At 38.4% G+C, this 26,712-nt stretch overlaps 1 protein-coding gene across 1 annotated transcript; it reads left to right on the top strand.

Annotated features, from left to right (window-relative positions):
- The first annotated feature begins 2,490 nt into the window (after window positions 1-2,490).
- LOC126827134 (synaptotagmin-1) lies at window positions 2,491-25,291 on the top strand. Its single transcript, XM_050556362.2, has 6 exons — window positions 2,491-2,738; window positions 15,518-15,737; window positions 16,976-17,145; window positions 18,373-18,894; window positions 19,357-19,474; window positions 20,362-25,291. Exons 2-6 carry the CDS (start codon window positions 15,566-15,568, stop codon window positions 20,667-20,669), a joined length of 1,290 nt encoding a protein of 429 aa, XP_050412319.2. The 5' UTR covers window positions 2,491-2,738; window positions 15,518-15,565; the 3' UTR covers window positions 20,670-25,291.
- Window positions 25,292-26,712: the final 1,421 nt, after the last annotated feature.

The following is a 26,712-nucleotide window of genomic DNA, read 5'->3' as shown; positions in this document are numbered from 1 at the left end:
TTGATTCATTCATTCATGTTTAAAGGAGCTAGTCCTCTAATGTGTTCACTAGCCTGGTTGGAGAGAGAGAGAGAGGGTGGGGGGGGTGAGAGCGAGAGAGAGAGGAGGGGGGAGTTTAACGTCCACTCGACAAAAAAGAAGTCATTTCGGGACTAACCCAATGTTCAATTCTGTTTCAATTCCTCGCTTGCGCGTAGGGGTCTATAGCAGCGGGAGAAACCGGAACAAACCCACAAGGGTGGAGACAAGCTACCCTACCCCTAGTCACGTACAAGCGGGGAATCGAAACCAAGCCACTATATCCCGACCGAAATTATAGTATTAATTAAGTTGATAGTTCATATTAACCTATACACAAGGCGACAAAAACGATTAACTCTAATTGTATTCTTGCATGTAATAAACTATATAATAGTTATGAGAATGCGGTCTAGTATATTAATTAATGTCTAATTACTTAATTAATTGTATGTAATTAAATATCCACTATATATATTCCCTGTTGTTGCGTATTATTAGGTTTTGATATAGGCCTATCGATATAAGATTATTTATCGGGCACCTGGTATTGTGCGTTTTGTAAGACTATTGTAGAATTTTTGTTTTTAAATGAATAATAGCCTTTTATTAATATTTTATCTTTTAACTAATTATTGGGTTCACATACAAGGATACGGTCTGTCATTGATTCCCCGGTTGTACGTGTCCAACCTCGTGGGTTTGCTCTGGGTCCCCGTTTTCCTCTCACGCGAAAGCGAGTTATTGAAATAAAATTGAACCATGTGTGAGTCCCGAAATAACCTAGTTTGTGTCGAGTGTATGTTAAACCCCATCTCTCTCTACCATCACTTATGGTAGGGAAATTACTATTGCATCATTTGGTATAGCAACCAATCATTATAATTAATTACGTCATATTCGACCAATTAGATAATTGAAAGCCGAAACCCATGGGTAGAAAACCATCTGGGGCCTGTTTCACGAAATTTTAACTAAGATAAAATCCAGATTTTAGTAATTTGATTGGATAATATTAGATTGATTTTAGTGCTTAGCCAATCAAAATTGAAGTATCTACTAAAATTTGGATTTTATCTTTAGTTAAGATTTCGAGAAACAGGGCCCAGAGAAATCAATCTAATATTATCCAATCAAATTACTAAAATCTGGATTTTATCTTAGTTAAAATTTCGTGAAACAGGCCCCAGAGCTCACTCAGTCTGTCAGAGCAGACATCAAAAGCTATTTACATTTTATTGAGAACGAGGAACATTGATGCCAATCGGCTTCAATAATAAAGTTGTATATAAAAACTAATCTAAGTTATAATTTCGATCACTAAGAAAACACAACATAGAAGACCAATAGTATTATAGTTTAAACTCATTTTTACAGGCGCGGAATCATCCCTAGTTACATGCGTTGAAGCTGGGGATTGGATGGCTGAAAGGTTATCTTGTGTGCGCTGTATCATAAGGTCTGTCATTGAGTCAACTGTCGTGGTTTCGATTCCCCTGTTGTACGTGACAAGGAGTAGGGTCACCTGTACGGCTCCGTGGGTTTTCTCTGGGTCCTCCGATTTCCTTCCACTGCTGAAGACCTCTACACACAAGAGAATTATTGAAATAAAAACTGAACCATATGTTAGTGCCCCTGGTTACATACGTATATAGGAGGCACTGAATCGTCCCTTGGTACCTTCTTCGTTTGTAACCCAAAATTGTGAAATTGGAAATTGAAGCCATTGCAGATGGAATTCGAAGAAACGCCTCTGAAACGCCTTCTTCCTGACAAAATACCCGGCGCTTGTCCGGGGAGGGGGGGGGGGGGGGTGCTAAGGTGTCCGCACCCCTTATTCTTGACGCAAAAAAGAGTTTTCTCACCTACATTCATGAAAATAACGCCGTTTTTGACCCCTCTCCACTGTAGTCCAATACATGTGTGCACCTAAATGAGTAGAAATATTGTCTCAGTACTTCTGAATTTATCATATTCGCGGGTAGTCCCCCCCCCCCCCACACCGACCGAACGTCAAATTTGACTTGTCTCCACCTTGGACAACCTCCACCAGCTGTTCAAATTCCTGGACACGCCCCTTAATAACCAACCTTCACATTACCCTATGTTAGTCTCGGAATGTCTAACATTCATAATTTTATTTGATACAGAATGATTAGGTCACCACAGGGGGTTGTCATGGTGACCTATAATTAAATACAACCTTTAACGTAATAATACATTAACGGATGTAAATAATCGGTAGACATATAATTACAACAATCGTTGATGGTCCTCTCAACTCGTTATATTATTCAGTATTGCTAGAAAATGACATTAAGCATAATAATAAAATGTAGGTCACGTGCTCTTGGAACCAGCTGTTAGGGTATTAATAAACGATGTTTGAATAACCAGTACAACTACTTATGTATGCGCATTTATCAAAACTGAAAAAAGAGTGGATGTTTGGGACTAAAAACTTCAAATTGATCGATAAAGTTCAATAGAAGTCCAGATGACGACCAAAGTGAAAACTGTTTAATGAGGGGGCTGTATGTTTAACTATTTCTTCAAGTTGACAAGACTTTCGATTAGTTTTGGTGTTAAATTGGGAGTCAGGTCCAGTCAACGGTTTTTGGTTATTGGCCATCTTGGATTACGAAACAAAAGCATTAAGCGGCGACATGTCCTGAAGTTTTAGAAAGTAGATTGTTGAAGTGGTGATCATGTTTAAACCGGTAAGTCGCTCATGAATATCACATTATTTAAAAGCCTTTGCAGGAATTTATTTTAAGGTTTTATTGGCGAAGCACGGTTTCTAGAGATGCGGGAGGGGTCACGCGTTGTCGGAAACACTAACTACTCTCATCCAGGGGCTATGTGAGAGGGACGCAATGACGAGCTTTGCGTCATGGTTTTGAGTTTTTGCGCCCCTCGCAAATGGCTAAAAATCACGCGGTTTCAATGCGGGTTTCAACATTATAATCACAATGCTTAACCAGTGTCAAACATATACCGATATTGTACAAATCGACTTCGTGGCACTGGGAGGGACTGAGACCCCGCCCCTCCCCCACCCACATAGAAATATTGTTTTGGGGATTGTTCCTCATGCAAAATCATGGGTCATCACACCCCTGCTCTCATCCCCTATATATCACTGATGTCCGACCCGACAAACGGACATGATCTCAAGAAGTGAATAAAAGACTCCCAGAATTATTAGAAATGACATGAAATGAAATGGGGTTTAACGTCCTACTGTTCCAGAATTATTATCTCTATAACAACGAATTGACAAAAATGTCCGCTTTACATTTATAACCTAGTGTCCGTATCATTAACAATCCAAGAGAAGGTCCAAAGTCCATCCAAAAGCACCCGATGACTTTGTCCCAATCTGTTCAAAAGACAAATCTATACTTATTCTTCTATTAGTGTTTAACATCCGCTTCCACTAATGGTGATATCGCAGACAAGTTGTCTTATTTTATTATGCCCAGGGCACGCGCAGGGGTCTTTCCCGTGGAATCAAACCAGAGCACCCGGAGTAAACCCACGAGAGAGAGAGAGAAATGGGGTTTAACGTCCACTCGACACAAACTATTTTTGAACCCTCTGGACAAGTAAAATAGGATTTAATGGATAATTTACACAACAGGTAGGACACTTAGAATAAGGCTATTTTTTATTTTCTTGAGCTGTCAAGCCAGCAAGAGTGTTATTGTCCCTTTAAAACGAGGCAGTTTTCAAAGGACTCCGAATACAAGATGGCAAAACAAATATTCAGGTATTTGGCGGGGATTATTGAAATTGGTTTGACGGCTCCCCCACGGAAACATTCTGAAATAACAGTTTTATATGTGCACTGCTAAAGACCCCCCCCCCCCCCATTAGTTCCGAACTGACCTAGTTTATATCGACTGGACGTTAAAGCCCATTTCTCGCTCACTCCCTTTCTCGATAAAGACCCCTACGTGCAAGCGAATTATTGAAATAAAATTGAAACATATGCTAGTTCTGAAATAATCCAGGTTGCGTCGACTGGGCCTTAAACCCCCTCTATCGTCGTGTATATAAAACTGAACCATATGTTAGTCTCATGAGGACCTCTAAACTTTGTCAACTAGACGTTACTCCCCCCCCCCCCCCCACACACACACACACGTCTCTCCAATGTGTTTAAACAGTTTGAAATAAAAACAAAGCTTTAGACACACCGTGTTTATAAAAAAAACTGTTATGAAAATATGAGTCCTCTCTCTCTCTCTCCCTCTCCCTCTCTCTCTAAAGACCCCCTATATATACGTGAAAGCGAATTATTGAATAAAAGTGAACCATATGTTAGTCCCAAAATAACATAAGTTGTGTCATGAAACCCCTTCTATCGTCGTGTATATAAAATCGAACCATATGTTAGTTCCGAAAGGACTTCTAATCTTTGTTAACCGGACGTTAACCCCCCACCCCCACCAAAAAGAACCCGCCCCCAACCCTGTCACCCCAACTCTCCAATGTGTTTAAACAGCTTGTCATAAAAACAAAGCTTTAGACAGGCCATGGTTATAAAAAAAAATAAAACTGTTATGAAAATATAAGTTTACTCAGCTTTATTTATTAAATATTCTTTCCATGAATAGATCTATGACAGGCAGGGGAAATAAATAACAAAACAATAATTTCTAGTGAAAGTGGAATTAATATCGATATTAATACCGGTATGTAACAGGTGTTGTTATGTTTATCTTGTATGATCAGATTATATTTTAATATTTTCATGACTAATATGGAATGAAATGAGGTTTAACATCCTACTGTCGGATATACGTTCTAGACATATGTTTCAGAGAGAGAGAGAGAGAGAGAGAGAGAGACGATCATATGGAACACATAAGTTTATTTCTGGCGACGTTTCGACGAGAGAGAGAGAAGAGAGAGAGAGAGAGCGAGAGAGAGGATGGGTTTAATGTCCACTCGCTCGACACAAACTAGGTCATTTCGGGTCTAACATATGGTTCAATTTTATTTCAATAATTCGCTTGTGCGTAGGGGTCTTTAGCAGTGGAGGGAAACCAGAGGAACCGGAGAAAACCTGCGATGTTGGACTTGCGACCCTACGCCTTGTCACGTACAACCGGGGAATCAGAACCACGCCAGTTCACTCAGTGACATGCCTTTTGATATAACGCGCACGCGCTAACCATTAGGGCATCCATAGAAATGAAATGGGGCTTAACGTCCTAATATTTTAACATAGGTTAGATATATTTTCTAAACGTATCTAGAAATGAAATAGGGTTTAACGTCCTACTATTGGATATATGTCAGCATGGGTTTGATAAATTTTCTAGACTTGTATAACTTTAAGTGGAAACCAGGCCGAATAAAATTTCTTTTATTCAAACGAATTTTTGATTTACAAAATTAGTTCAATTACCACGACAAACCACAGGCGCCTGTAACGTGGAAAATATTTCAAAAATAACATTAGGCCTAAGCTATGACTAAGTATATGTCTCAAGTCTGGTACGTCCATGTTCGTAAGAGAAAGAGAGAGAGAGAGAGAGAGAGGCGATCATATGGAATACATAAGAGTTTAAGATTCCAGTCGCCCACCTTGTAATTTCACTAGAACACCATTTAATTCAAATGGCACATTGGGGATTCCACTGGCCCGCTGTGTAATTCCACTGGCCCACCGTTTAATTCCAGTGGTTCACAATGTGATTCCACTAGCCCAATGTTTAATTCCTCTGGTCCACAGTGTGGTTCCACTGGTCCACCATGTGATTCCACTGGCCCACCGTAGGATCCCACTGGCCCACTATGCAATTCCAATGGCCCACCGTGTAATTCATAATCAGTGTATGTCAAATAATAATAGAATAATAATAGAAACTTTATTTAATGAGGCAACTTATTTAGTTTGCAAAAAAAACCTAATCTTCCATAAGTCAATCCTAAGCTACAAAGACATAATATATACATGTAATATCAGGATAAATTCAAAATCATCTGAAATGCAATAGCAGTTTAAAGTGGGAAGTTTGGGAAGTCACGCCTAAACTACAAAACATATACATTATACAAGTAGAATTTATGAAGAACACTATAATTACACGCAAAATAAAGTAGAATGCAGTTGCAAGTTAAATATACATGAAAAATAATAAGTAGGCCCCTATGTCATCAAACCACGAGACGATCACTCCCATATGTTAAATAATGCTTCGATGTGCTGGTCGATATATGTATACATATCAATAAAATATCTATTACAGTTATTCAAACTAAATTAAAATACGAACACGTTCAAACAATCTGATTAAAACACAACGCTTCAATGTCTGATGTAATAGGGCCACTTACAACCGATCAGATCTTCATGAAGCGTGGGCCATCGAAAGCATACAAAAAAAGAAACGAAATATAGATCTGTATTTCAACCAGATTGATGTTAAAATAAACACAAGGGAATCATTTCTGAAATGTGTCTCCGGATAAAATAAAGCTGCAATAGAAAAAGAAATGTTCTTCTCCGACTGGGCAAATGAAGTCGGTTTTCGATAAAATTGTTTTCAATATTTTTAATGAATATCAATTAAAGTATTAAGTCACATTTTTGTTGTAATATTAGTAGCAAATTGAGACGGGCATACGCCATACAGTTTGCTATAAGGGACATTTTGCCCAGACAGCGGCGCTACCTCCTATATCCAATTCCAACTGCCAAGGGAATTTGTACGTGCACGGGATATCAGTGTTTCGTTACATCCGAACGACTATATGTCAACTCTTGCCAGACCCCCCCCCCCTACACCACTGACAAGTGAGAATCACTTCGGGAAATCCTGACCCAGAATTAATAAAATGAAATGGGGTTTAACGTCTACTGTTCTGTTCCTATACTTGGCTAATGAAGACGGGCATACGCCATACAGTGTGCTATGAGGGAAATATTGCCCGGGCAGCGGCACTATCGCCTACTCTTATATCGAATTCCAACTGCCAAGGGATCTTTTACGTGCATTCCAATGTATACACGGGACCTCGGTTTTTCGTCTCACCCGAAGGACTAGACAGCTGTCCTTGTCAGGCCTTCCGTCCTGCATCACTGACAAGGGGGAACCACGCCGGAAAATCTGAATGAACTTTCTTGGCCAATGCAGGGATCGAACACCCGACCTCCAGGCTAACGAGCCAGCGTCTTCCCCATTTAGCCACGTGATCCACCCCAGAATAAAAAGAAGATATATAGACAATATAACATTTGAAAACATTAAACATAGATTATTCAAGAGCTAAATCTGCCTATTGCAGGTCTTTCTTTACGCCTGAAATGTTATTAATTAGACATTAATTAACGTACCAAGACTAATAGTCAACTCTCGATGCCATCGGATATCTCCAATATTAAGTTGATTACAACGGTTCAGTCATGTTTTTTGCGAGGCTAAGCTTCGAACAGCCAGTGCGGTGGTTGCAATAATGCATGCACATATCTTGTCAAACCTTCAAAGGCTAATATTTTCGCTCGCAATGGAGCAATTTGAACGAAATTTTCAATAAATTCATTTTGCATTATCTATTCTTCTTGAACTATTAAAGCAAGAATGACTAGCTCTTTATCTAAATCTTACATAGTGTATCTTTAATACATAAGACATTCCCCGGTTGTACGTGACAAGGAGTAGGGTCGCCTGTCCAACCTCGTGGGTTTTCTCCAGGTCCTCCGGTTTCCTCCCACTGCTAAAGACCCCTACGCGCAAGCGAATTATTGAAACAAAATTGAACCATGTGTTAGTCCCGAAATGACCTAGTTTGTGTAGAGTGGATGTTAAACCACATCTCTCTCTCTCTTTCTCTCTCTCTCTCTCTCTCTCTCTCACACACACACACACACACACACACACATACACACACGCGCACACAAGAGATAATCATTTAGAAACCATGAAAGGTTGATATATATACGGTTACTCTTCAAGGATGATACTAGATTTCTACTAGGTAAAAACTATTATAAACGTTCAGTTAAAGTGGCTAAGTCTTTAACTCAATATCATCCAAAGTCTTCGACATTAAAAACACGAATTATTTGTCAATTTAAATCAACATTGATGTTGTGATCTTACCGGGAAATGATGGGCTTCTGATAACCAATATTTAAGATAAAATATACATTTTACCATTGGTACACGAATCGTGTATCATAATGCGTTTCAGCGCCATTTGTAACAAGGGAATCGAAGAATGAGGCTAGACATATACCACAAGTCATGTCAAACGGTGACGCCATATTCTTATCTGGAGAACATGTGCAATACATACTATCGGTGTAGATTAGAATAGCCAGACGCTAGAGATTGCCATTCGATTGAGACATCTGGCGTATTTTGCCGAACATAACTGATTTGAAATTAGAGTAAAAACAGAAAAGATTGAATGTAAATCAGTTTATATACATTCATATTACATTATTATATGCGTTGCATACCATTTGTGTCAATTTCTAGATCCCAAATAAAATGGTGCCCAATCTGATTAAAACAAAGATCCTATTTCGTTTCGTTGTTTATAGTTTAAAATTTCGTTTTACTTGTTTTTACTACACTAGTATATGGAAGTACGTTATATAAGTCGCGTTCTGGTTGAGGTGGGGGATTAGCCAATTGCGGCGAGTTTTTGGCCCGTGGTGCGCGGAACTGGGGCAATCCCACTAGAAGCATCAATGCTGATTGGTATATCAAATGTCTGACGTCATAGGGTCAAAAGCTGCTCGTATGACCAGTAACGCGACTTTCCACTACAACCAGTCAGATCTTCATGTAGTGGAGGCCAAAGAAAGTATTAAAAAAAACGAAACGAAATATAGATGTGTATTTTAATTAGACTGAATGGCGCCATACCGAGTATACACAAAATCATAAAAAAAAAGACTCTTCAAAATTAATAAGAAAACTTACAACTCAATTAACCAAGCTACGGGTGTTAAGATATAGTTCATCGAACATCGAAAGTGTAAATAACCCACAAACAGTTATTTACCAGAGGTATCGATTCTTCGCACTGGATAATATAGATTATGTATATCAATAAATTTTATTTCTATAGAAAATAATTTTATATTTATTGTGAGTCATGATATCCGAACAGATGTTTCCATCATAAAACTAGAGTATATATATATAATTTATTATACTGACTTCCACACGTCAATAATACAGGCACGCTATAAATGATACTGACTTCCACACGTCAATAATACAGGCACGCTATACATGTATATAATACTGATATTTATCTTCAATAACTGTCTAAATATTCTTTTAAACATACATTATGCAAGAGCTAATTACATACATGTACCTAAAGGGGATTTAACTTAAACATACATTATGCAAGAGCTAATTACATACATGTACCTAAAGGGAATTTAACTTAAACATGCATTATGCAAGAGCTAAATCTGCCTACTGCAGGCCTTTTTTTAGGCCTGAAATGTTATCTAAATTATTAATTAGACATTAATGAACTTATCCAGACCATAATCAACTCTCAGTGTCATCGCTTGCCTGCGATATTTACTGGATTAGGGCCCGAACTGCTGCTCAATGCTGTTTCAAGATTAAATAAAGAAATGGATAATCGAGACTATGTAATTTGTCGTACCGACTTTAGTAATGATGATCGAGGCTAGGCCCAAAATTCAATCGCTAAATTATCGGTGCATAGTGGATCAATTTGACTGAAATTTTCAGGAAATTCCCTTTACATTATCTAGTTTTAACTATTATAGTGAGAACTGGCAGCTCTTTACCTAATCTCCCATAATGTATCTTTAAATATTATTAAATAATCATTTTGACACAACTTTATTAAATAAGATTCATAACGCCGCCAGTAACACCGCGAAATAATCATAATGACATTTATCTTAAGGCTAAATCTATTTGTTTAGGCCAGCTCAATTTTGTCAAGTTCGCTGAAATGTAAATAAGGTTAGGGCACGTGATCGTTGTCGAGATTGTAAGTTAGGGTTAGGGTAAGCATTGGGATAGGTCCAGGGTTAGGGTTAGGGTTGGGATTAGCGCTGGCCCTGTTTACATCTTGTGGCCTTATCTTATTGTGTTGGAACTTTGTAAGGTATGGCGGGGTATTTGAGTCAAAAGTCAGTGCTATGTTTTTCGTATTTTTACATCCCTAGTGCTGCAAAGGCTGAAAGTAATGTGTAAATTGCACCAAGTCAAATGTAAAAAATCCCAACTTATTCTGTGAAGAAACAGTTAGCTTCATACATCACGGCATTGCGTAAATTGACATCTTGACCAATTACATTTATTCTGTCAAAAGTCAAGGTGCCAGTTTACGCGATGTCGTGATGTAATCGAGTCTATTTTTTTTTCACAGAACAAAAAAAAAACACTTTTTATTTGTCAGTATTACATTCAATTATTTCTATTTTTACTGTATTTTCTAATCATGCAGTTCTGTTCGGCAAAATACGCGAAGAGTCCAAATCGAATGACAGTCTCTGGTGTCTGGATATTCCAGTCTACACTGTAGTATTCTCATGTGGGGTATGTTTAGCCTCGTTCACAGAGTCGCTTCGTTACAAATGTCGATTCGTGTGCCAATCTTAAAATGTTCAATTTTTATTTTCTCTTAAATATTGGATATCATAAGCCCATTTTCATGCAGTTGGGTTTCAATAACAGAATTACCCTGTGATATAACCGTATATGATATAACGGATCAAAGAAACGCGTACGCCCATCTTCACTCGTAGGCACCTTTTGGAGACTTGCTGAGTTCTATTTTTAGACTCATATCCCAACCATATCAGAAAGCATGCGAGAGAGAGAGAGAAATGGGGTTTAACGTCCACTCGACAAAAACTAGGTCATTTTGGGACTAACACATGGTTCAGTTTTATTTCAATAATTCGCTTGCGCGTAGGGGTCTTTAGCAGTGGGAGGAAACCGGAGGACCCGGAGAAAACCCACGAGGTTGGACAGGCGAGCCTACTCCTTGCCACGTACAACCGGGGAATCGAAACGCCGCCAGTTGACTCAATGACAGACCGTATGATACAGCGCGTGCTAACCATTCGACCATCCAACCCCCCAGAAAGCATGCAGTTCCACCTTACAGTGAGTTAAATTGATTTAAGGTTTATTATTATTACTTGTCGCATTTTGGAATTATTAGTATATTCAATCGTTTTTAACCGCTTAAACAATCACCAATCAAAAAAAAAAAAAAAAAAAAAGCAGGTAATGGTTTATTATTTCAATTCATTTCAACAACATATATATTTAATTGAATTTCTTTCAACAACATATAGGAAAAGGTACAAATCAATTTGAGGTACAAATTACGTGTGTATTCTAATTCTCGTTCGGCAGACATTTTTATAAATTTAGCGCAGCCGTTGGATTTAGGAAAAGGAACTAATCAATTTGATGTTCAAATCTCGTGCATATTCTAATTCTGGTTCGGCCTATTCAATTTCTTTCATCTGATTTAAATAACATAGGAAAAGGTACGAATCAATTTGAGGTACGAATTGAGGTACGAATGAACTAAGTACGAAACAGCCAGGTTACGAAACAGCCTGCACCCCCCATTTTTCCACGGTAAGATAACATCAATGTTTAAATTTAAATTGACCAATAAATCGTGTTTGCAATGTCGAAGACAATGGATGCCATTGAGTTAAAGACTTGCCTCCTTTAACTTGATATATTCTCGGAAAAGCCCAACACAAATCTGTTAGCTTTGTGAACACCTTAAACGTGAAATTGTGCTAGTTGTCCTTATACAGCCAACCCAACGAGCACCTGTTAAGCTGCGCGTAAGCTGTGTAATTTTATAATTAGTGAAGCTACTATATTTTAACCATAATGTTTTTTTAAGACCCCACTATGGTGGACGACTGCTCGCATCTGCTGCCCCGGAACTATGTAATTAATTTCAAATTAACAAATTTATAGTGAATCAAATGATTAGGCTAGTGATCGGGATTGGACAGACAGGTCTTCGATAACGTCCTGTTAATTTCTTGATTTCCTGCAATGACTGGAATAATGAAGGTGCGGTGCAGTGTGCTATAAGTGAGATATTGAATAGACCGTTGCGCTACGATTTTGATTTCCAACTGCCGGGGATCTTTAACGTCCTTCCAGTGGTATACACGTGATATATGTTTTACATACCATCCGAATGGCTAGACTCCTTTCCTTGCCAGACCACGTGCGCGTTGTATCATAAAGCCTGTCATTGAGTCAACTGGCGGAGTTTCGAATACCCGGTTGTACGTGACAAGGAGTAGGGTCGCTTGTCCAAACTTCGTGGGTTTTCTCCGGGTCCTCCGGTTTCCTCCCACTGCTAAAGACCCCTACGCGCAAGTGAATTATTGAAATAAAATTAAATTAAACCATATGTTAGTCCCGAAATGACCTAGTTTGTGTCGAGTGGACGTTAAACCCCATTTCTCTCTCTCCCTCCTTGCCAGACTCCCAATTATGCACCATGTAACTATCTCGCCACCACGGGGATCGAACGCGGGACATCCTCAGCGAATCTCGTTTCAGGGGCAGGTTAGTGATTGGGGCATATAAATCAAAGCCACTTTTTATTCTGATGCTTAGGGGGTTGAATGGCCTAATGGTTAGCGCATGCGCGTTGTATCATAAGTCTGTCATTGAGTCAACTGGCATGGTTTTGATTTCCCGGTTGTACGTGACAAGGAATAGGGTCGCCTGTCCAACCCCGTGGGATTTTTCCGGGTCCTCCAGTTTCCTCCCACTGCCAAGACCACAATCAACTCTCGATGCCATCGGATACTCTAGATTTAACTACGATTTGCGGTTGATGAGTTAACGTAAAAATCGATAATCGAGACTTTTTATATTATCGGAACAACGGTAGTAATGACAATCGAGGCTACATTGTAACTATATCGGTGATAACGCGGCTCAGAGTCAAGTAATTTGACTGAACATTTCAACATATTCCCTTTACATTATCTATTTTTTAACTATTATAGTGAGATCTGGCAACGCTTTATCTAATCTTACCTAATACTGCTTTAAGTTTATTGGGAGGTTGGATGGCCGAATGGTTAGCGCGTGCGCATTATATCATAATGTCTGCCATTGAGTCAGCTGCCGTGGTTTAGATTCCCCAGTTCTACGTGACAAGGAGTAGAGTCGTATGACCAACCTCGTGGATTTTCTCCGGTTCCTCCATTTTCTCCCCACTGCTAAAGACCCCTACACGTCAGCGAATTATTGAAATAAAATTGAACCATATGTTAGTCCCGAAATGACCTAGTTTGTGTCGAATGGACGTTAAACCCCACCTCTCTCTCTCTCTCTCTCTCTCTCTCTCTCTCGGTTTATTATTTTATAAACAGTAGAATTAGGTTAACCGTATGAATCATTATAAATCAATAAATTTCGAGAATATTACATCCGTGTTATTGTCCGTGTTATCTTCATTATTCAAGTCGACGCATAACAGTAGGACGTTAAACCCCATTTCATTTCCTATATTTTGTTTTATGTCAACAAATTCCAAGAGCAGGATGTCCACAACACAATTAATTATTTGGATTGGTTTTTTTTTATCCAACTGTCCTGGGCCCGATTCCTAGAAAATTCTTAAGCACGTTCTTGTGCTTATATTTTAAGTAGACTTTGCATTTAAGTAAACTTAACCTTATTTTGTGTTCCCAGAAAATTCTTAAGAACGTTCTTGTGCTAAGATTTTAAGTAGACTTCATTGTAAGCACAAGTACGTAATTATGCGTTCCAAGAAAAAACTTAAGCACAGCTTCGTTCTTAAACATAGTCAATCTAAGCAAAAGTCTCAAGCAAGTTATACGGCTTGCTTACCAACCTTAAGTCTGTTTCTGCTTCAAAAAGATGGCTGACCGTAGAGTTATTCGACGGCATTTCCGACACCTTTTGATACCAAAGAGACAATTAAAAGACAGAGAAAATCCTTCTCCAGAAGAAATTAAAGTAGCTAAGTCTCTAACTCAATATCATCCAAAACCTTCGACATTGAAAACACGAATTATTTGTCAATTTTAATCAACATTGGTGTTGTGACCTTACCGGTAAAAGATGGGCTTCGGATATCTAATATTTAAGACAAATAAACTTTTTACGATTGGTACACGAATCGTGTACCATAATGCGTTTCAGCGCAATTTGTAACAAGCGACCCGAGGAACGAGGTTAGACATACATGTATTCCACAAGTCATGCCAAACGGTGACCCCCATATTCTTATCTGGAGAGCAGTGCAATAAATACTACCGATGTAGACTGGAATAACCAGTCTCTAGTGATTGCCATTCGATTGAGACTTCTGGCGTATTTCGCCGAACATAACTGCTTTGAAATTAGAGTAAAAACGGAAACGATTAAATGTAAATCAGTTTATTTACATTCATATTACATTATTATATACGTTGCAACCCATTTGTGTCAATTTGTAGGTCCAAAATATTAGCGATTTAGCTCCTTTAAGAATGCTATAGAAAATTTTGCTTCTACCCTGAAACCATTTTATTTATTTGCCAATTAGTAAACAATAGGCTACAAACACACAGGCTACTTTAAGATCAGGCGCTCTCACATTTATGTGTCTGCGTTTTTTATCTTGTGGCACATTTTATATGTGTATAGGGGACATGTCAAATGCATCTAAATCAACCATATCAATGAAGCAGACGACAAAGTTTCTTACGTAAGAAAAAGTGAAGCATGACTTTGTGCTTACTTTAAGAATTTTCTAGGAACCGGGCCCTGAATGATAATAGAAGCTTTTCTCAAGTTGATCATGAGTTCAATGCTTCAGTCGCAACCTCGTTTATCAAAGCTTTCCGCTAAGTGCCCGGCAGCAATCCGATTTATTAAAGATTTCCCCTGAATGCAAGGTAGCAATCCTGTTTTATCCAGGGTTTACTCTAACTGCCCGGTCGTAATCACGTTTTATTAAAGCTTTACCCTAATTGCCCGGTCGTAATCACGTTTTATTAAAGCTTTACCCTAATTGCCCAGTAGCAATCCTGTTTATTAAAGCCTTACCCTAACTGCCCAGAAACAATCCTGTTTATTAAAGCTTTACCCTAACTGCCCGGTCGCAATCCGGTTAATTAAAGCTTCCCCTAACCGCCCGGTCGTAATCCTGTTTTGTTAAAGAGTACCAACTAACAACACGGTCGCAATACGGTGTATTAAAGCTTTACCCTAACTGCCTGGACTGTCCGGTCGTAATCAGGTTTTACGATCCGGTTTATTAAAGCTTTACCCTAACTGCCCGGTCGCAGGCCGGTTTATTAAAGCTTTACCCTAACTGTCCGGTCGTAATCCCGTTTTGTTAAGGGTTTACAGTAACAGCCCGGTCGCAATCCGGTTTATTAAAGCGTAACCCCAGCCCCCCCCCCCCGATGGTAGTCCTGTGTATAATATTTACAGAAAGTGTGTTGGATATTTTTCAGATAATGACGTCAACAGGATGCAGACCAGTTAAACAATGATGGGTCGTCATGTCGGCAGCCGAACAACCCTTCGTTCTTGAATTGGATGCTTTTGACAAGTTGGTCATCATCGCCGCTGCTTTTACATTCTTGGCGTTTGTCGTGTTGATACTCGTCTGCTCCCTGAGTCCATTCTGTTGCTTGTATGATTTGTGTCCATTTAATCACCCAGAAAAGAAAGGTAAGACTAGACCCAATCTGATTCAAATACAGATCTATATTTCGTTTCGTTTTTTTTTTAAACTTTCGGCCTACACTACATGAAGATCTGACAAGTTGTACTCGAAGGTTGTGTCAGGGGTCGTACGAGCGGATTTGACCCTATGACATCAGACATTGATTAATCAACCAGCGTTGACGTTTCTAATGGTTTACCCACAGTTCCGTGCATGGCACACGAAGACGTCGCCGGAACAAACCGTTTCGTTGGCTTATCTGTCACTTCAGCCAAAACACCTGTAATATAACAACTCTTCCAGATCCCAGTGTAGTAAAAATAAGTAATACGAAATTTTGAACTATAACAAAACGAAACGAAATAGGATCTGTATTTTAATCAGACTGTGCTAGAATAGACTTAATATATACAAAGTACGTACAATACCAAAACAATATCAGTGAATAAATTGAAATTAGCCATTTATATACACGTATCTTATTGAAATAAAATTAGATTTAATAACGTCCTACTTTTCTGCTCCGATAGGGCTAATGAATACGGACATACGCCATACAGTGTGCTATAAGGGAAATTTTCCCCTGGACAGCGGCGCTAAGGCTTACTCTTATCTCGAATTCCAACTGTCAGGGGTTATTTTACGTGCACACCAAAGTGTCCACGGGTTCTCGTTTTTTCTTCTTGTCCGAACAACTAGACCTCACCCTTGCCAGGCCCTCCGTCCTGCACTAACTGAGGAGGAGAAACCCCGGGAAGCTTTCTCGGTAAACACCGGGATCGAACCCCCGACCCCCTAGTTAGTGAGCTTGGGCGTTACTCACCAAACCACCGCGGCTCCCAAATTTTCACGTGTTTCTAAATAACGGGACTTGTTTTTTGGTTATTTTTTTTTAATTTATTGGCTTAATAATACATCAAATCAATTTACAAAAGTACATACGTTGACATAAGGATACAATTGACAGGTTTAAATAATATAGTATACACTATACCGGGGTTAATCAAGGAATCAGGGTTACGATACATCATACTGCCATTTTCAACTCAAATAAAGATTTTTAGATAGTTTAAATTTAATTGTTGATGTAAACTATATTATTATTTTTTCTCGCCAGATACATCATATTGCCATTTTGAACTCAAATTAGGATTTGCAGATAGTTCAAGTTCAATCTTGTTTCTTAAGTAATAACGGGACTTGTTGCTGTAGTAAACTATAATATTATTTTTTTTCTCCCTAGCTGTCCCGACTGCTGCTTATGGAGCAACTGAAGGAATTAGATTATACAGACCATCCATTATTAAAGATAAACCGCCCGGTTATTGGCATACGATGGGCACTCTTAAAGAATCCGACATGTCCGATAGTTTATCGGACGCTGGTACTGGTGACGTCATCGAATTAAAACATGTAAGTTACAATATAATGGGATTATTCTTCCCACGTATCTATAGCAACCGGGTAGATGAAGATGGGCATACGTTATACAGTGTAGTGCTATGAAGAAAACTTTGCCCGGGCAGCGGCTTTTGTCACCTTCAAGGTTTTGTCGTGAACGCAATAGGTGGCTCTCGGTTTTCCCTCCCATCTGAACTTTCTCGGCCAAAACCAGGACGAAATCCGGGACCTCCTAGTAACAAATGAAATGAAATGAAATGGGGTTTAACGTCCTACTGTTCTGCTCCGACCGGCCTAATGAAGACGGGCATACGCCATACAGTGTGCTAGGAGGGGCAGCGGCACTACGGTCTACTCTTATACCGAATTCCAACTGCCAAGCGATCGTTTACGTGCACACCAATTTGTACTCGGGACCTCGGTTTTTCATGCTATCCGAACGATTATACTTTGTCCCTTGCCAGGTCCCCCGTCTTGCACTACTTACAAGGAGGAACCACACCGGATAAACCGATTAACTTTCTCGGCCAACACCGGGATCGAACACGGGAGCTCTAGGTTAGCGATCAAACGTCCTACTCACTGAGTCATCGCCGAGTCCAAACAGTATTGCAATATGAATCTATGATCTTTATTCTCAGGTGCACCTTTCCAATCTGGCACCTTCCGTGTGTGTATCTATATACCAGCCCGATTACCCAGACACCGGAGTCGCTTGGTGGTTAACATTAACCACGTGGACAATGTAGTCTTGATCATCTGGACACTATATTACATAATATGATTAAAGTACAGATCTATATTTCGTTTCGTTTTTTTGTACTTTCGATGGCCTACACTACATGAAGATCTGACCGGTCGTAGTGGAAGGTCGCGTCAGGGGTCATACGAGCGGCATTTGACCCTATGACCTCAGACATTTAATTAACCAATCAGCATTGATGTTTCTAGTAGGATACCCACAATTCCGTGCATCGCACGCCAAGAACTCACTGCAACAGACCGTTTCGTTGGCTAATACCTCACATCAACCAGAACGCGGGTTATATAACAACTCTTCCAGATCCTAGAGTAGTAAAGACGAGTAAAACGAAATTTTGAACTTTAAGCAACGAAACGAAACAGGATCTGTGTTTTAACCAGATTGCTATATTACAGTATCAATTTATCCCTGTGTAGATTAAAGTTGTTTATTAACCATGCATTTATAACTATTTTTGGTTTATTTTTCCGGTACAGGAACGAACAACCAAAATACCAAGTAAATATTCTTCATCAAGTTCAACTGGTTCTGTTTCTCCGACCCTGTACGTTCATCAAGATGGCCGCTTGTCGTTTACGCTGATGTACGACCGTGTAGACAGCAACCTAAGTATCAAAATACAACAGTTGACTAACTTCAGTGCTACGGATCCAGATGGCGCTACGGCACCTTACATCAAAGTCAGATTGTATCGAGTACCGAAAAACTTTTTTACGTTTCGGGGTAAACTGGGCAAGGATAACTCCACTCAGAATTTGGTAGTTGAAATGCAGACGAAAATCCAGCGACGTAGTGATGATCCTATATTTAATGAAATGTTCACTACCCACGTTGATCAACATGATATATCAAATTATACCCTCAAGTTACTCGTCTGTGATTTCGACCGTTATACCCGCCATGTTGTGGTGGGCGAAGTGCTTCTCAATTTGTCCAAAGTTGATTGGCTGACTCAAACGGAAGTGCTGTTTGACGAACCTCTACAGCCACCAATTGAAGTAAGTTCTCCAACTGGTTTTTCTTTTTTAAAAAGGGGTGTCCTAATTTAAATTTAGTCATAGGTCACGAGACGTAAATAGCTCCAACCCTAACTCATACCCAAATCATAATTACATCTCGTGACCTATGATGAATTTTTCAATGGACCTTAGCTTTTAGACCTAACCCTACTGTACACAATGTTGACAATAAAGAGAGAGAGAGAGAGAGAGAGAGAGATATTTTAACATCCGCTCGACACAAACTAGGTCATTTCAGGGCTGACATAATTGGTTCAATTCTATTTCACTAATTCGCTTGTGCGTAGGGGTCTTTAGCAGTGGGGGACGGGCGGATGACCCAGAGAAAACCCACGAGGTTGGACAGGTGACAATACTCCTTGTCACGTACAACCGGGGAATCGAAACCACACCAATTGGTTATTGATCTAATAGTAATTGTTTGCTTTATATTATTTGTAGGAAAACTTGGGAGATGTTAATGTATCTCTGATGTTCTTACCAACAGCCGAGAAGCTAACTATAACTATAGTTAAAGCTCAAGGCCTGAAGATAATGGATCCACAGAGAAATACAACAGGTAATAGTTTTACTCTTATCAGTCTATTATAACACTATCTAATGTTCCACTTGTAGGGCAGGGGCGTGGTCACCCATAATTTTTACATGAGGAACAAGATCCCCCCCCCCTAAAAAACCTAACAATATTTATATGTGTGTGCAGGGGGGGGGGGGGGGTCCCTCCCAGTGCCACCTAGTAACATAGGGCTATGTGAACATGCTAGAGTCGATTTGTAGCATATCTGACGCACGGTATATATATGTTTGATGGTACTGGCTATTCATTATGATTAGGATTATAATGTTGAAAACCTCATGAAATTTTGCCAAAAACTCAAGGGGGCGCAAAAACTCAAAACTATGACGCAAAGCTCGTCATTGCGTCTCTTTCAATAAGATCCTGTTGTAGGGGAAGGCTAACCATACGGGCATGAGCGTGGAACTGGGCAGCTGGGCAGGATAAAACATACAGCCAAAAAACAATAAGTGACTAATGAGCCGACCTAGTTTGTGAAGGATACACGGTAAATTTTAACATTTAGACCGCTACCTATTATGATGTTCAATACATTCGTCAATCGGATTAAAACACAGATCCTATTTCGTTTCGTTTTTTATAGTTCAAAGTTTCGTTTTACTTGTCTTTACTAAACTAGGATCTGGAGAGGTGAGCCAATGAACGGTCTGGCGTCATAGGGTCAAAAGCCACTCGTACGACCCCTGACACGACTTTCGAGTACAACATGTCAGATCTTCATGTAGTGTAGGCCATCGAAAGTATAAAAAAAAACTAAACGAAATATAGATCTCTATTTTGATAAGATTGTACATTCGTTTTTTTCTTTGTCTATTGATAGTTTTGTTTGTGCTACTCGTTTATTAATTTTTCTGTTCTTCTTTTCATAGATTCCTTTATTAAAGTTGTTCTCATGTACGATGGACGTCAGATGAAGAAAGCTAAAACCACATTACGCGCTGGAGACGTGAATCCTGTTTTTAACGAGAGTATAACGTTCGACGTTCCTCTCTACCAATTAGATAAAGTCTACCTTAGTGTGTCGGTTATTCATCACGACATGGAGAAAGACAAAAAGCATTTGATTGGTCGATTATATCTGGGAACTCATTTCGACCACGATGCGCAGGAACAGTGGACGGAAATGACGCAGAATCCACGAAAACAGATCATGTGCTGGCATCGTCTTCAGAGTTGATGCTTTAGAACAATTTATGTAAAGAATTGTTTGAACTGAACCAGGAAGACCAAATGCCCACAGACCGAACTAATTTATTCGAGTTCTCTTCCACGTTGGTGAAATATTTTAGAAAACAAGCAGTTTAGTGTTTCAATCTGGACCCGAGTCAGGGAAGCAGAATACCCTCAGACTAAATCAATTTATAGGAGTTCTCGTTCAGACTGGTGAAACGATTTTAAAAACTACGCGGTTAGTGTTTCAAACTTATGTGATTGCGTAAAACATTGAATCGTGGCGACAAAATACTCTCAGACCGAACAACGTGTTGGAAAGTCTCTTCCACATTGGTGAAACAATTTTTAAAAAACATTCCATAGAGTATTTCAGTCTTGTATGATTGCGTAAAACATTGAATCATTGAGCAGAATACCCTCGGACCGAATTAGAAGGTCTCTTCCAGATTGGTGAAACAATCTTAACAACATTCCGTAGAGTATTTTAGTCTTGTATGAATGCATATTGCACTGAATCTCTCAGTCGGAACTACTTTTTGAGAGTTCTCCAGATTGTTTAACGATTTAGAAACCATCTGCCAGTATTTTAATCTTATAGTATTGCATATTACATTGTAGTAGGAGGTCGCGGCATGGGTCATGGTATTCTGGTATAGTGCTATTAATAATGTGATATATCTCTTGATTGGCTTTGATACAGCTGGTGTATATAAATACATATGTTTGTGGTCGCTTGTCAGACGGATTCTGATTGGCTGTGATATTCAAATGGGCAAATGTTTGTGGTCGCTTGTCAGGCGGATTCTGATTGGCTGTAATATAGCTTTGGTATATGCAAATGTTTGTGGCGTTTGTCAAACGGATTTTGATTGGCTGAGATACAGCTATGGTGTACGCAAATCATTTTTGCTCTCTTGTTATACTGATTCTGATTGGCTATGATACAGCTATGGTGTATGCAAATGAGTGTCGTCGCTTGTCAGACGGATTCTGACTGGCTGTGATACAGGTGTTTGTGATTGGCGGAGGACTATTATTGTATATTAGGTTAGAAAGAATTTGTTTTTGTCAAAATATCTTTTTCAAAATAATAATTTTACAATGTATATAAAATGTATATAGAATATATATAGACAATAAATGATATTTGGTATGGTGTCTTCCACAAAGCCAATACTGTTCCAGAGAGTTTGTATAGGCCTACTCCACTAAATACAAAACCTTTTTCTGTTTCCCCTCGAACTCATATTACCTTAATGATTTAATGTTTTTTGTTCACCTGTACAATCGGATTAAATTACAGATCCTATTTCGTTTCGTTTTTTTTATAGTTCAAAATTTCGTTTTACTTGCCTTCACTACACCAGGATCTTGAAGAGTTGTTATATAACCCGCGTTCTGGTTGATGTGAAGGATTGGCCAATAAAATTGTCTGTCGTGGCGAGTTCTTGGCGTGTAGTGAGTGCACTGAACTGTAGGTAGACATTCTCAGTAAAGACAAAGCAAAAGTTGTATTTCCAAATACCCACTTGAAACACCAAGCTGATTGGTTAATCAAATGTCTGACGTTATAGGAGCAAAACCTGCTCGTATGACCCGTGACGCGACCTCCCACTACAAAAGATTCGATCTTCATGTAGTGGAGGCCATCGAAAGTCTAAAACAATGAAACGAAATATAAATCCGTATTTTAATCCGATTGTAGTTTTATTATTAGTTGTATACACAACAAACTTTGTCCGAAACAATCCTTGTCTGATATAGGGTTGTCTTTCTTCTGTGTTTTATTGACTTCTGGCACCAATTTCAAAATGTTATTGACTAGTTCTAAAATCATTAATTCCATTCCTGGATATATAGTATGAAATAATTGTAATTTATTAGTGTATATACCCGTGGATCTTAAGGGCGTGGTTTAATTAGCTGTATATACCCGTGGATCTTAAGGGCCTGGTTTAATTAGCTGTCTATAACAGTGGATCCTAAGGGCGTGGTTTAATTAGCTGTATATACCCGTGGATCTTAAGGGCGTGGTTTAATTAGCTGTCTATAACAGTGGATCTTAAGGGCGTGGTTTAAACATAAATTCATTCATGTATTGGATTATATTATAATATATTATCTGGGGAATGCGCACATCTGTATTCTTTTGGTCACAAGACGTTAATAAAGGCCTCACTGTAGACTGATGTAAGTGGGATTTTTAAATGTTACGCCTTTTTCTAGTTTGAGCTATCTCGAATTTAATATTTTTTTATGTTTTCATGGAAACTAATTTGTTCTTGGTATTATTGACGACCGAAAATGCCTTATAGAACATGAAAAATGAACTCGGCCCTTTCCAGGAACGGTCGGTTAGGGAAATCGAGAGCTTCTGTTTAATAAAGCACTGCCTATTTTTAATTGTATTTTCTTTAGAATCTATCAGGGTTATCAATATGTTTAATATTATATTTGCTCATTGGCAGCTCTTCTGGGCAGATCTTACAACTACTTCAACAAGAACACTTATTGTTTTTTTTTTTCTCTTTCTTGAGACGGGAGGGGCAAATTGAGGTATTCTCAAAAGTTGGTGTTTGTAACATCAATTAATAAGTGAAACATTGCAATTAATTGGTGAAACATTTTAATTAATAAGTGAAACATTGTATTTAATAATTGAAACATTGCAATTAATTAGTGAAAAAGTGTAATTAATAATTGAAACAATACAATTAATTAGTGAAACAGTGTAATTAATAATTGAAACATTGCAATTAATTAGTGAAACATTGTTTTTAACAAGTAAAACATTGTCTTTATTTAGTGAAACATTGTTTTTAATAAGTGAAACATTGTTTTTAATAAGTGAAACATTGTAATTATTATGTGAAAAATAGACATTGTAATTACTGTATTTGACTTATTAAGGGGAATATAATAATTATTAAGTGAAATATAGAATTGTGCCATCATAAATCAATCAAACATTTTATGTGTATATAAAACGCTTTTCATCAACCTGCATGGATTATTGTAATCATTGAGTATAGGGCATGGTTTTATTATTATTATTTGTATAAGAAATCTACATTTAAACGTACATTATGCAAGTGCCAAATCTGTCTATTGCGGGTCTTTCTTTAGGCCTGAAATGTTATCTAAATTATTAATTAGACATTAATTAACCTATCTAGATGGCATCGCTAGCCTGCATAACTTTCCTTCGCGATTTAACGATTAAATAGATAATCGACACTATGCTATTTATCGTACTGACTTTAGTAATGATGATCGAGGCTAGGCGGAAATTGCAATCGCTTAGTTCTCGGTTCATAGTGAATCAATTTGAATGAAAATTTCAGCGAATTGCCTTTACATTATCTAGTTTTTAACTAATATAGTGAGAACTGCCAGCTCTTTATCTAATCTCCTATGATGCATCTTTTAACGTATAATAACTGTGAGATAACACTTCTTACGTTATTAAGTGGATTGTTTTCTGTTTTGAATAATTTGGTATAGTACATTTATTCGTAGATTTTTGTTGTGTAATTGTTTGTGTGTGGTGCAGTCCTCCTGCACTTACTATTAAACTTGTATATATATATGAATATGCTTAATGATAAGGCCAGCTCAATTGTTCGTCATAGGTCACGAGGTGTGAACAGGGCTAGCGCTATAATCCCAACCCTAGCCCTGGACCTAAGCCTAACCCTGGACCTAGCCTCGATGCTAACCCTAACCTACAATCTCTCCAACAGTCCCGTACCCTAAACGTATTTACATCTCAGCGAACTTGGCAAAGGAAGACCATCAGCGCCACCGACACCAAAAGAACTGCGAAACCAACCATTTATATTAATCCATGTATTGCATGCATTTTTAATAAAACTAGGAAATATCACGAACCAAATTTTCATCATCCTAGGTCAGTGCTTATGTGGAGACTCACCCTTCGCCGCATATTCTTAAACCTTAAGCTAAAATATCGCAAACAATCACGTGCCCTAACCTTATTAACATCTCAACGACCGTGACAAAAATTGAGTTGGCCTTAACAAATAGATTTAGCCGTGGATAATAGATCCTAATTTGAATATTTTAATATGTGGTCGGACAGTGCAATATGACAACAATATACAGAGCATGTTATATTATTATATTATTTATATATACTTATATATTTATATCTTTATTGAGTGGCATTTAGCAAGTAATAAACACAAAAACATAATATGGAACCAGGAGCGGATCCAGATGGAGTGTGGTGCACCCCCCCCCCTCCTCCGCATTGTCAACTGACAAATTACCTTAACAGGAACCTGGCAAACCCCCTCCTACAAAAATTCCTAGATCCGCCGCTGGATAACATTGAGAGAACCCTGTGCGTGCGTAGTGGCGGCGCCACCCGTCGGTGGTTGGAGGGGCAAAACTGGGGCATGCGTGCATGGAGTTTTACGTCCACTTCCACCAAGGGTGATATCGTAGACAAGAGAAAACCCTCAACGAAACAAAATTGAGTTCCATATAATATTTTTTTGTGTTGATTGTATATTTATAGTGGCTAATTATTTGGGAAATGATGTAAAATGAATTTATTGCTGCTGTAATATATCCTAGTTAAATATAATTATATTTATGTTAGTCACGAGTTGTTGGTTTTATGGTGATAGGCCTACATGTATCGATAATAATTTGACTTTTGAAGAAGGAAATGAACTGAACTCGCGTTTATAGTCCAGTCAATCTAGCTTAAAGGGACAATACCACTCTTGCTGGCTTGATAGCTCCAGAAAAATAAAAAAATAGCCTTATTCTAAGTAATAGATGTGTTAGTGCCCTACCTGTTGTGTAAATTATCCATTACATCCTATTTTACTTGTCCAGAGGGTTTGAAAATATTTTTAAATCCAAGTCACATTTGAAAAGGTTAACGTTAGGCTTTTCAAATCGTTTAGTTGAATTTTTTTCAATTTTTTAAATTAGGTGTGTTAAGATGAAGTTTGTATCATCAATTAATTGGAATATTGTAAAATAGCACAATTTGTTGACCAGAATAAAGATTGGGACATATTATTCAGTTACAACAAGAGTGGTATTGAGCCTTTAAATTTAGGGCAACATAGAAAAAATTGCAACAGGTTTCTTTGTACTGTTCGGGGCATCATCCTCTACAGCATATCCAAAGTTCTCTGATTTTCAGTCCGGAGAAAGGGCAATCTGATTAAAACAAAGATCCTGTTTCTTTTCGTTTTTTATAGTTCAAAATTTCGTTTTACTTGTTTTTACTACACTAGGATCTGGAAGAGTTGTTATATTACCGGTGTTCTGGTTGAAGTGAGGGATTAGCCAATGAAACTGTTTGTTACGGCGAGTTCTTGGCGTTTGATGCAATGAACTGTCGGTAAACCACTAGAAACGTCAACGCTGATTGATTAATCAATGTTTGGCGTCATAGGGTCAAAAGTCGTTCGTACGACCTCTGACACGACCTTTTACTACAACCGGTCAGATCTTCATGTAGTGTAGGCCATCGAAAGTATAAAAAAATGAAATGAAATATAGATCTGTATTTTAATCAGATTGAGGGAAGGGGCCTAGTATGAATGAATTTATAACTTTGGAGTCTCATATATCTTTTAATATTGAGTTCTCGCCTTACAAATTTATTACAGATTGAAAAATGGCCCCTGCGAGTTAAAAAATTATCATAAATTGAATTACAGATATAACCACTTCGATTGCCCTTTGCCATGACAGAAAATTTATTAAAATTGAGCAGAATTAACCCTCTATAAACCCTTTTTAAAAAGCGAATATTTTGTTGATAACGGAAGTGATGTCATCGTGTAGTGTCTTCGTTTGCTGTAGTTTTGTATGAAATGTGTAACAAATGTTCGTGGGATCATCGGCTACAACATATCCAAAGTTCTCTGATTCTCGGGGCGGTGAAATGGCCTAATTTACATAAATTCAACATATTAGTCTGGATGCGTTGTCAACATTTGAGAATATTAGGCCATTGGCTAGATTATCCGGTCTTTCACATTGTCATAAATAAAGTC

The sequence above is a fragment of the Patella vulgata genome, chromosome 7 (assembly GCF_932274485.2).
Source record: "Patella vulgata chromosome 7, xgPatVulg1.2, whole genome shotgun sequence".
NCBI lineage: Eukaryota > Metazoa > Mollusca > Gastropoda > Patellidae > Patella > Patella vulgata.
This window is presented reverse-complemented; position numbering and strand designations above follow the sequence as displayed.